This window comes from Argentina silus, assembly GCF_951799395.1.
Source record: "Argentina silus genome assembly, chromosome: 1".
In the NCBI taxonomy this organism is placed as follows: Eukaryota; Metazoa; Chordata; class Actinopteri; order Argentiniformes; family Argentinidae; genus Argentina; species Argentina silus.
Genome location: NC_139655.1, coordinates 11,321,737 through 11,333,717, shown reverse-complemented (window position 1 = coordinate 11,333,717; position 11,981 = coordinate 11,321,737). Strand labels below are relative to the sequence as shown.

Sequence of the window (11,981 nt, the reverse complement as noted above, 5' to 3'; positions counted from 1 at the left end):
TCTTATCCATACTGTACTCTATGCTAATTCCAGTGCAGCTAAGTGAAGAAGTACATCCATTGACTATTGGATGACAGGAATACCTAAATGTGCATGTTTGTTTATCTGTAATCTTTAATCAGACAAAGATTATACATTTTTGTGATCTTTGTTCTATGAAATGCAGAGTTTAGGTGCATACAAATATTTTCATTTGGTAGCACCACCACTGAGAACCGGCCTGTGTGGAGGGTGGAGGGTATCTTATAATAGAGCACTTAGAACTCAGACACAATGGGGAGGGACGTTTTAGGCTTGTGGTACTGCTGATGAAGGGAGCGACGTCGGGAGTGCAGGTGTGTTTGCAACTGGGTGGAGAAATCAGACATAAACACACCCTACCGTGACCACCACACACAATCACAGAGGGAGAGAGAGAGACGCAGATGTTACACTTTTCACACACACACCTACACACATATTTACATAAAGACAGACAACAGGAGACTTCACTGCTCATCACACACCTGGACCATTTCGTCTCATACACCTGCCTAAGGTAAGATTGAATGCATAAGTTACATTACATTATTTTGTGCTTCAGTGCTGTTAATAAAAACTACTGAATCAGTTTTGTATTTTGTAATGAATAATGCAAGTTCAGTTAATGTTTTTTCAATAAGTGCACTTCACCAAAATGCACATGCCAATATTGTTAGATATTGTTTGTTGTCGGTAGTTACAGGTAGCTCACTGTGAACTGTTAAATACAAGCGATAAGGCTTTTTGTGTGAACTTGAGGTTGGGAAGTATCATGATATTATTGTATGTACTTAGTTAAGTGAGCACTTTGAGCCTGTGTTGACCATTGTCTTTTCGCGCAGTCAATAGACAATGGAGGCTTATTGAGGTGAAACCAGTCTTTCCTGACAGGGCGTCAGCAGGGCATCATAAAGCACTATGAACCCAAGGTGACTGGGTTGATTTTACGCAGCGATTTTCTCAAAGTGTTGTATTGTAGCACGGTAGTGTTTCTCATGAACAACCTAAAATTCTGTGTGGATGGAGTTTAGTTGTCAGCTAGCTAGCTAGTCTTGTTCACCAGCTGTGTGTCTTGAAGAACCTTGAGGCCTGACATGCAAGGCTGTGTACAGTAGTTGTCAACTCAAGTCCAAGATTGGTGGACACAGTAACTGTGTAAAGATGCTTCCTCTTTTACCATCTGAGCTTACTCACTAATGCTATATTGGGATCATTTAGATTTTTACATAGTCACATCGACACCTCCCTTTTATTTACATAAGGAGTGTCCCTGCTGTGCCAGTATCTATGTTTACTCAGTCACTTTTATAACCAGCACACAATAGTGCGATTGTAGTGAGGAATTTCATGTAGCAAAATGAATCATGGCATATCTTTTGGGAATGTTGACCTTACCCCATGGGCATTTTTTAAAAACTGATGTTAACATTGTTTTTTGGTAGTATCGCTGTATATATCCGTCATGAAAATGGTATGGTGCAGCAATGTCTAAATCCAAACAGTGTATAAAGGTTTGTAAAAGGTTGTTGATTCACTGTCTTATGCCAACCATAAAGAGATGAGGTCCTCTGTGGCTCACTTGGTAGAGCATGATGACTTAGGTTGTGGGTTCGATTCCTGCTGGGACCATATACAGTATACAAAAAAATGTATGCACTCACTGTAATGTAAGTCACTTTGGATAAAAGGTTAGTTGGTTAGTTTTTGACTGTGAAACAATGAAAAATGCCCATGGGGTAAGTTCATATAATGATGATGAGGATGATGATGATGAAGAAGGTGTGAACCTGGTTTTGGTTCTGTTAGCAGCTCTTCACAGATACTGGATCACAGCCAGTGAAATCACTGTTACCACAACCCCTATTGTTTTCGCAGTTGTGTAGTGGCATTTGTATTTGTTTAATATGAGTCAATTCCTAATCTGACTCTGTCTCTGAGTAGATTCCAGAACTGCAAGAGTATTAATAAGGGGTGGGGCTAGGGTCAATATCCTGCTTGAGTATACCTGACCTAACACACCCTCACTGTCCTTACAATACTCCACAGCACAACACCTCACTATACTACAATCACTCTCTGTGGGATCCATGTTTCCCAGCAACTGTCCTGCCCACTTACTGTTCTGTACTTAAACCAATAAACAGTTTCTCTTTCTTAATTAGTGCTTGGATTTTGCCTTTACTTTCATGACTGCAGGTCCATTTTCAGTGTTATGTTTTACTGTCCCTACTGTTTGTTCTGCCACTCTCTGTGTTTGTTTATCAGTGCTGTTGTCTTTGATATCTGTGTCAAGAGGCAATTAAGCAGCGCTGATTGCGGAACTCGTTTGCTGCCATGGCAGCACAGTTGAGATGTGCTGGTGGTGTCTCACAGACAGACAGACAGACAGACAGACAGACAGACAGACAGACAGACAGGAGTTCCTCAAACAGGGCAGTCATCATCATCAGGTCACCTGGTCCCAGTGAGAAGCTACAGCTCATGAAGATGAATGATGAAGTGTTGCGGCTCTCATAATGACTTCACAGCACACATTTACTTCTCCTTTTAAGACTGTGGAAGACATTTTGAATAACACGCAGCATCTTACTTACTTGGTGCTGCACAGTAGCTTTTGGGTACATTCATTTCACTTCTCTCTGCTATATGTGACTTGGTATTTCAAGTTGATTCCATTTTGGATGACCCTAAAAAAGAAGTGGGAACAGTTAGTAGCCAGGTGGTGTGTAGCAGTATCACTGTAATTATGCATATTTCTACTTCTTAACATTCATTCATGAAACCTTGGCTGGTTCTTATGCATTTATGAAAAAGTCTATTGTACGGTACATGCTAACGCACTTACAGAACAATGCAAAGTTGCTTCATAGTCTGTATGCTCTTCATACAGTACTACTTGATACGGCATACAATCCTAAGAATTTACCTGAGTACGCTCTCTGTGCTGTTAGTTTTGCAGAATGACTGAAGAAACTCCAGAAGCGTTTAAAGGCATCAGCAGGAAGCCAGGCCTGCAGATCTGGACCATCAATGTAAGCCTTGTCCGACCTCATAATCACATCCACATACAGTACAGTCAGTCACAATGCAGTGGTCATTAGCTGTTCTACACCACCCAGGTCAAAGATACATACCGGTAGCTGAAATTCAGTTATAGTAAATGGTACTAACTTTGAGTTTTTTTCAGAACATGGAGATGGTCCCTGTTCCAGATCAAGGCTTTGGCAACTTCTTTGAGGGAGATTGCTACATCGTACTTTATGTGAGTAGAAATCTACTAGATTTACTGAGGGATTACCATACACTGTTGGTGTTAATTTGAACATATTGTACTGTGCAAGCCCTAGCAACCTTCCACAACTGAGCTTAATCTACAGTACATTGTTTGTGTGTGTATCTCTCATGCTCTCTCTCTCTCTCTCTCTCTCTCTCTCTCCCTCTATCTCTCTCTCTCTTTCTCTATATATGTCTGTGTTTGTATCTTTACACCTTTGTGTACACAGGGGAAACAGAACTCCACTCATTCCATGGACATCCACTACTGGATAGGGAACTCCTCCTCACAGGATGAGCAGGGTGCAGCAGCCATCTTTGTCACACAACTGGATGAGTATCTGGGGGGCAGTCCTATTCAGCACAGGGAGGTGCAGGGGTGTGAGTCGCCCAAATTCAGGAGCTACTTCAAGAATGGCCTCATGTGAGTGAGAAGGGTAATCACATACTAAAATGTGATGAAGGACACTGATTTGGCCGAGGTGTGTGGGGAGTCAACAACAACAACAACAACAACACTGTTAAGATAAATCACATATGAGGGAGAAGAAAAACAGCAGCACTGTGGCTCTTCGAAATGGCAGTAAAATTCCCCAGCATTAAGACCCCTGCTGTAGGCACATTTCTGTACCTGAGTCACATTATAACAGACAGGCAGCTGTGTGTGTGAGAGAGACAGTTCAGCCTCCTGAGACTGGGTTTACTCCACTAATCCCTCTGAATGAAAACATTTTGACGACAGTTGTTTTGTCCTTGTAGAACAGCTCTCTGTTCACTTTACTGTTTCTCACTCTCCAGTTGCAAATGTTTTTCCACATTTTACTAGTACTGTAGGAGAGGAATTAGTGGGGATAGATGTTAATGGTTTTGATTCACATTTGACTTTTGATACCGTATCTACTGTACACCTGACAAATACTTGACCTCTCCCTCAGCTTCAAGAAGGGTGGGGTGGCGTCAGGCTTCCGTCACGTCGAGTCCAACGTGTACAACATTCTACGGTTGCTGCATGTCAAAGGGAGGAAGCATGTCACGGCCACGGAGGTATGCAAGGAGAGGATACACTCCCTCTCACCCATCCTCAGTCACCCACGCTGGGGCTTACCACTGCCTGCCGGCTCTCTCCCTCAGGGCATCTCACAGCCCACAAGCTGTCACAGTCAATTAGTGTTGAAATAACACAGAAAATACCTGTTTGTTTGTTTGTTTAATAGTATTTTTATTCAGCAATTGGCCCTTTTTAGTGTGCAATAGTGCCACTACTAGTTAGTCACTAATTCCCTTTCTTTATAGATAACAATATATTTGTTTGAGAGAGATACAACTTTGCTTATTGAATGAAGACATACATTAGCACTGTATGTACTGTACAGTAGTAGGCACACATTGGCCAACTCAACATGTCTAACTCCACTGTGCTAGTCAATGGTGTTGTGTTTATGTTCCAGGTGGAGGTATCGTGGAACAGCTTCAACAATGGGGACATCTTCCTGCTGGACATGGGGAAGGTCATCGTTCAGTGGAATGGGCCCCAGAGCAACAGGAGGGAGAAACTCAAGGTACAGAAGGCCCTCTGTGACTGCCCTCTGTGACTGCCCTCTGTGACTGCGTTAAAGATGCTGATGCTAAATAGAGATAGCCTGTGAATGTTTATTTTAGACTGAAGCATAGCCCTCCAGTATCAACGGCTCTGGACACTTTTATTTCACAGAGACCAAACTAAGACAGCAGTGTCAAATCCCTTTGTTATTATACCTACTAAGAGGAGAGCAGGACTGTCCTAATAGTAATGTTTATTCTCATAACCACTGAGTACAGTGATTGAGTTTGACACTGTCTCCCCCTCCACCCTCCACCCTCCACCCTCCTCTCCCTCTGCAGGCAGTGCTTCTGGCCCAGGACATCCGTGATAGGGAGAGGGGTGGGCGGGCACAGATAGGGGTGGTGGAGGGAAGCGATGAGGAAGACTCCCCGGAGCTGATGAAGATCATGATGGCCGTGCTGGGCCAGAGGACGGGTCAGCTGAGGGAGGCGGTCCCTGATGACACACCAGACAGGCAACAGACAGTCAACGTCAGGCTGTACAAGTATGTACCTCTGGAGGTCCCCTCTGTCCTCATCCCACAGTCTGAGTGTCAACAATGCTACATCGTAACCCTGCTAGGTGTTGTTTGATAAAGCAGAAACCAACAAGTGCCAAGGCTATTGTCCCTGGTGTTTCTCTAGTACTCTGTGAATGAAGTCATGTGTAACTCTCTGCTTCTTACACATTGGGGTTTGTGTGCCTCCGTCTAAGTGCCAGTTTGACCCTCCCTCTCCCCAGTGTCTCAGACAACAGTGGGAAATTAATGGTGCAGGAGATCGCCACCCAGCCCCTGACTCAGGACCTGCTTCACTCCTCAGTAACCTCACTTCTTCTATGAACCCTTTACATTTTTTCTACAGTATTTTTTCTACAGTATTTTTCTACAGTGTTTTTGACAGTATAATCTCACACAGATTGCTTAAAAAACGCCCTCTCTCCTGCCTCTTCTCTCTTTTTATTTATTTATTTATTTTAACTTTTTTTTTTTATTGTGCTTCTCTCCCGTCTTCCAGGACTGCTACATCGTGGACCAGGGAGGGGCATCTGTTCTGGTGTGGAAGGGCAAGCAGGCCTCGAAAGAGGAGCGCCGCTCAGCTCTGGGGAGAGCAGTGGTGAGTCAGGGGACTGCAGACACAAAGGCCATACATTTTAGTGGTAACAGGTTGTGTTTTTACTGGACAGAAAGAAATAGCATTTGAAACTAGAAAAAGAAGTTCCAGAGACTTACAAAGTCTTATTTTTGTAGTAGAAGTTTAAAGGTGGTTTGGACGATAGATACATTTGCTGGATAGTTGAAAGAAAGTGAGATTCTCATTTTAGTAGAGGATACAGTTAAAGATGGTTGGTTTGTTGGTTGGTTGGATGAATGAATTGATAGATGATAGATACTGTAGACCGATAGATGAGAATAGGTTATATAGATAGATAGACAGAAGAAGTTAGATAGATGAGGGAAAGATGGAGAGATGAGAGAAGGAGAGGTAGATAGAAGCTGGTTTGGTTGGATGGATGAATGGATAGATGAAAGAGAGGATGGATAGATTAGAGAGGGCAGGTGTAGATAATAATATAGTAACCCATGTTCGTTCATGCAACTTAAAAAGGCTTAAAGTTTAAAAAGTCTACATAGTATCAAAACTCAGAATGGAAGTCATTTAAGTGGAGTCAGTCTACACTTTTTAAAGTTTAATTGAGTTGTCAAGCTTAAAATATGAAAAGGTGGATACATTTTAAAATGTCCCCATTCAGAGCAAATGGCCATAGGAATGAATAGGATTTCAGGCAAAATGGGGCACAGCACAAAAAGCGAGATCTTGGGCCAAAAAAACAATCAAATTGACGGAGGGGCAGGACAAACAAAAAATGTCAGTGTAATTTCATAAATGCTGCATCTGTATGCAACAACACACATGTCTCATACAGAGACAACACACACGTCTCATACAGAGACAACACACGTCTCATACAGAGACAACACACACGTCTCATACAGAGACAACACACATGTCTCATACAGAGACAACACATGTCTCATACAGAGACAACACACACGTCTCATACAGAGACAACACATGTCTCATACAGAGACAACAGACATGCACTCACAGTATCTCACACTATGTCAGTGATGTCATACTAAATATGACCTTCAGGGTATGTATATATTCACAGTTAGATTTCACATGATTCAGAAATGCAAATAGTTTACAATTATCATTCCTGTTTTTTGGAATGACACCCTGAAGGTCATAGTTAAGTGGTGTGGTTGGACACAAAAAAAAGAACAAAAAAAAAGAACAAAAAAAGGTGCCGCCGCCGCACCTCCTGTCAGTGGGTGTCTTTTTTTTGTTCTTTTTTTTTGTATTACTGTATTACTGATACTGAGCCCAGCACCAGGGAAAAGTCACCAAGTGTCTGCGTTTGTGCATGTACGTGTGTGCATGTACGTGTGTGCATGGTGGGGTGGGGTGGGGTGGGGTGGTGCGAACAAAAAAAAGAACAAAAAATACACCCACTGACAGGAGGTGCGGCGGCACCCCCCCCCCCAGCACCTCCTGTCAGTGGGTGTCTTTTTTGTTCTTTTTTTTTTACGTACATGCACACACATACATGCACACACACAGACACTTGGTGACTTTTCCCTGGTGCTGGTCTCAGTATCAGTAATACAGTGTCCTCCATAAGTATTGGAAAGAGGAAGCATTTTGTCTTCTTTTAGCTCTATACTCCAACAGCTTGGATTTAAAATCAAACAGTTACTATGAGGTTAAAGTAGAGATTTGGTAACACTAAGATTTGTAGAAGATAAACAATTAAGAGGTTAATCAATATGGGCTATACTGAGTGAAGCAGTAGTGACTGGTGAAAGGAAGAAAGGTTGATGCTAGGTAGTTGAAAGGTTAGATAGATAAAAGGTTGGAAAGATAGAAGGTTAGATAGATAGATAGATAGATAGATAGATAGATAGATAGATAGATAGATAGATAGATAGATAGATACCACAGGATAAACCTGGGGTAGTTCAGTGCAGTGGGTAGAGTGGTTGAGAGTGGTAGAGTTGGTTGGTTTAGTGGTTAAGAGTGGTTTTCGTGGGGTAGAACTGGTAGCCAAGAGAGTGGATTGTTTTGTAATCATTCTAAGAATGTGTTCTGCAGGTCTCCTGTTGTTTTTATTCAAGAGTTGTGAAAGTTACATAGCAGTTGCAGAAACAATGGGGCTCTCAGAATGTTGGCCTAAATCAACAATCCACCATGTTAAAAGATAAGAGTTTTTGAGTTACAAAAAGCTGAATTGTGTAAAAAGTATAATGAGTTTGAAAAATATAAATGTAAGCAACTCAAGTTAGACCTCTCTGCACGTTTTAAAGTTGGAATGGTGTGAATAGCTTAAAAGCTGTAGGAGGAGTAGCATACCAAAAAATCTGAAGAATTGGAATAATAATAATAATAATAATAATAATAATAATAATGATAATGATAATAATAATAATAATAATAATGATAATAATGATAATAATAATAATAATAATAATAATAATAATGATAATAATAATAATAATAAGTATGAGCAATAACCATAGTTGGACTTGCTGAAGCAAGCCCAGTAATAAGAATAAGTATGAGCAATAACAATAGTTGGACTTGTTGAGGCAAGCCCACTAATAATAATAAGCAATAAGTAAGCAATAAAAATAGTTGCACTTGCTGAAGCAAGCCCACTAATGAAACACTGAATCTCACCTTTCCACCAGGGGTTTATCAAGGCAAAGAACTACCCAGCTAGCACCAACGTGGATGTGATGAGTGAAGGAGGAGAGTCGGCCATGTTTACGCACCTCTTCAAGTCCTGGACAGAGAAAGGACAGACCCAGGGCCTGGGGACAGCCTACTCCATGGGAAATATCGGTAACTACAGCACCGCACAACACAGTGTTACTATGCGTACACTATTATGTAATGTTTGTATAGTGTAATAATACACCATCAATGGTGTTGTCCTCAGCTAAAGTAGAGCAGGTGAAGTTTGATGTGATGGAGCTACACGCCCGGCCAGAACTGGCAGCACAGCAGCGCATGGTGGACGATGCCTCTGGAGAAGTTCAGGTGAGGACACACACACACACACACACACACACACACACACACACACACACACACACACACACACACACACACACACACCCCTTTTATGTGAACTACAGTCTCTGTGATAATGACCCCATCTAGGTATGGCGCATTGAGGACCTGGAGTTGAAGGAGCTCCACCCCAGCTCCCATGGGCAGTTCTATGGAGGAGACTGCTACCTGGTGCTGTACACCTACAAGAGATCCAACCAGCTGCAGTACATTCTCTACATGTGGCTGGTGTGTGGCTCATACAAATGCAGTAAAATACAAATGAACTAAAGATAGAGGCCACGTCTACCTAACGGTGTATTGTGATTCACCACAGGGCCGTCATGCTACTCAGGATGAGATCACAGCATGTGCGTACCAGGCCGTCAACGTTGACAACAAATTCAACGGAGCACCTGTCCAGGTCAGGGTGATCATGGGAAAGGAACCGCGCCACTTCCTGGCCATCTTTAAAGGCAGATTCATCATTTTTGAGGTGAGATCACCTGAAACTGATTTGGTGTCTGAAGAACCTGTCTTGGTTTGTGTGTGTATCTGTGTGTTTGTTTTGTTCATATGTACATTTTGTATGTGTTGGGTTGTGTGTTGTACAGGGTGGCACAGGCAGACCCGGGGTGGTAAACCCTGACCCTGGTGCCAGACTGTTCCAGGTGAGAGGGACTAATGAGTTCAACACAAAGGCCACAGAGGTCCCTGCCCGATCCTCCTGCCTCAACAGCAATGATGTCTTCCTGCTCAAGACTGACCACATGTGCTACCTGTGGTATGGAAAGGTACAGCATGCTCTTACGCTGATACTGTCACTCTGATATTCAACATGAAACTCAATACTGTTTGAATGTTTGTCTATCATACCACTTGACAGATTTTCTCTCTACAGAAATAACATATGTGTGTGTGTGTGTGTGTGTGTGTGTGTGTGTGTGTGTGTGTGTGTGTGTGTGTGCGTGCGTGCGTGTGTGTGTGTGTGTGAGCAGGGCTGTAGTGGGGATGAGAGGCAGGTGGGGAAGGCTGTGTCAGAGGTCCTGTCTAGGCAGGATAAGCAGGTGGTGATGGAGGGCCAGGAGACTGCTGAGTTCTGGATGACGCTGGGAGGGAAGGCCCCCTACGCCTGTGACAAGAGGTACACAGAGACCCTCAACACACTGCTATCTTCAGTCATTGAAATACATTTACAGGACCATAGATCTGGCAATATGTGGAACCATTGAAATGCACACAAATTTGGCTATTAAAGTCATTGACTTACACTCAATTATGTCTTGAGCCATTGAAATGAAGCAGACCAAGCCTCTTCTGCTTGTGTCATGTGACTTTTCAGATTCCAGAAGGAGGAGACTCTCCACAGCCCCAGGCTGTTTGAGTGCTCCAATCAGACAGGACGATTCCGTATGACCGAGGTGGAAGACTTTGCCCAATCTGACCTGGATGAGGATGACATCATGCTGCTGGACACCTGGGAGGAGGTGAGAGGTCATAGTATACAGGGTCATGAGGTATGGGCTTAGTTAAACCCCTGCATGGTGAAGGCATGTTAGGAGGAAGCAAGGATGTAAAGCATAGAGCATAATCTTCATGTTAGAAGTTACAGACCACAAAATATAATGACATGCACTAAATACCAATATAGTAAGAAAAGAGGTTCTGGAGGGCAACTTGATCCCTTCAAAGATGTTTAATTTGCTGAAGCGTTTCAGAGCAAGCTCCTTCGTCAAAGAAGAAAATACCAATTCAGGTTAACCCCTGCTATAACTAATGAACACCTTGATTTAATCTTTCCTTCCCCATCAGATCTTCCTGTGGATCGGCAGGTCGGCCAACGATTATGAGACCAAGGAGGCGTGTAACAGCACTCTAGAGTACCTGAAGACACACCCTGCGGGGCGGGACCCTGAGACACCCATCATCTCGGTCAAACAGGGCTATGAGCCGCCCACCTTCACTGGTTGGTTCAATGCATGGGACCCCCACAAGTGGAGCGTGAGTAGGAACTCTCTGCAGTCCAGGGTATCACCACTAGAGGGCACTAGGTGCTGTGGTATCAACAATCAGAGCACAAGCAATAGTGATTGTATGTGATTTATTGAATGGCTTCACTAATGCTTTTGTAGATGTGATCAGAATCAAAAGTACAATGAATTGGTGAATGATTTTTTCTTATGGAGGGGATAGATTAACACAACGACACACCTCCTGTAAAAGCACTGGTGGATCTTCTCTTCTCAACAGGGGGGTTTCTCCTATGAGGAGATGAAAAAAAAGCTTGGAGATGTTGCATCCATCTCACAAATTACTGTAGTAAGTGATTGACTAACCCTAACACTAACAGACTAACACAAATACACTATTAGCCAATTTTCAATGTTATTGTCATATTATCTACAGTAATAAACTGGCTTAAACATGTGGGTGTGTATAAATGATTCTAATAAAAGAAACATGAATCAACATTCAATATTCATGTCAGTGGATACTTGAAAGTACAGTTAACATCTGCTAAATGTCTAAAATGTAAAAATGTAAAAAATGTTTTAAAAAAAATGAATCTTACATATTATCTTGTCACATGCCTGTAGAACAACACAAATCTGAATAAGAGCGGCGGCGGTATAGGGGGCGGTGGAGGGGGATACAGTGCCCCAGGGGGTCCCGACAGCTCCTCTCCATCCATGGGACGCTCCCCCAGCCCCCTCAACCCCATGAGCCCAGCCAACCCTGGAACCCAAACAGCCATGTCCATGGCCCAGTCCCCCCAGCCTGGCAGCATCAGTCTGGTCTCTAAGGTCCTGCTCAAGACCCCCAGAGAGATGCCACAGGAAGTGGACCCCAACCGGAGAGAGGTGGGCACTTCCCTATGGGTGCGTGCTGGGCAGCCTGGCACACATGCATGGCATTATTATTATTATAGTATTTGGAAGTGGCATGAATGCCTGGCATAGACTTGTCTGTGAATCACCGAGGGTGTA

At 43.0% G+C, this 11,981-nt stretch overlaps 1 protein-coding gene across 2 annotated transcripts in view; it reads left to right on the top strand.

Moving 5' to 3' along the window:
- The first annotated feature begins 416 nt into the window (after positions 1–416).
- Positions 417–11,981, top strand: part of vill (villin-like) — a 12,888-nt gene continuing 1,323 nt past the window's right edge. Inside the window, exons 1-19 of one of the 2 annotated variants that reach the window (XM_083676369.1) lie at positions 417–538; positions 2,973–3,053; positions 3,209–3,283; positions 3,525–3,718; positions 4,230–4,338; positions 4,743–4,853; positions 5,176–5,381; positions 5,618–5,696; positions 5,893–5,991; positions 8,631–8,784; positions 8,882–8,982; positions 9,106–9,243; positions 9,332–9,490; positions 9,609–9,788; positions 9,993–10,138; positions 10,337–10,481; positions 10,807–10,995; positions 11,245–11,313; positions 11,592–11,855. In XM_083676369.1, coding sequence (XP_083532495.1) covers positions 2,982–3,053; positions 3,209–3,283; positions 3,525–3,718; positions 4,230–4,338; positions 4,743–4,853; positions 5,176–5,381; positions 5,618–5,696; positions 5,893–5,991; positions 8,631–8,784; positions 8,882–8,982; positions 9,106–9,243; positions 9,332–9,490; positions 9,609–9,788; positions 9,993–10,138; positions 10,337–10,481; positions 10,807–10,995; positions 11,245–11,313; positions 11,592–11,855 — 2,490 coding nt within the window. In that variant the 5' untranslated portion in view covers positions 417–538; positions 2,973–2,981. Of the gene's footprint in view, positions 539–2,972; positions 3,054–3,208; positions 3,284–3,524; positions 3,719–4,229; positions 4,339–4,742; positions 4,854–5,175; positions 5,382–5,617; positions 5,697–5,892; positions 5,992–8,630; positions 8,785–8,881; positions 8,983–9,105; positions 9,244–9,331; positions 9,491–9,608; positions 9,789–9,992; positions 10,139–10,336; positions 10,482–10,806; positions 10,996–11,244; positions 11,314–11,591; positions 11,874–11,981 lie in introns of both variants that reach the window. The other variant, XM_083676368.1, reaches the window with a different exon arrangement.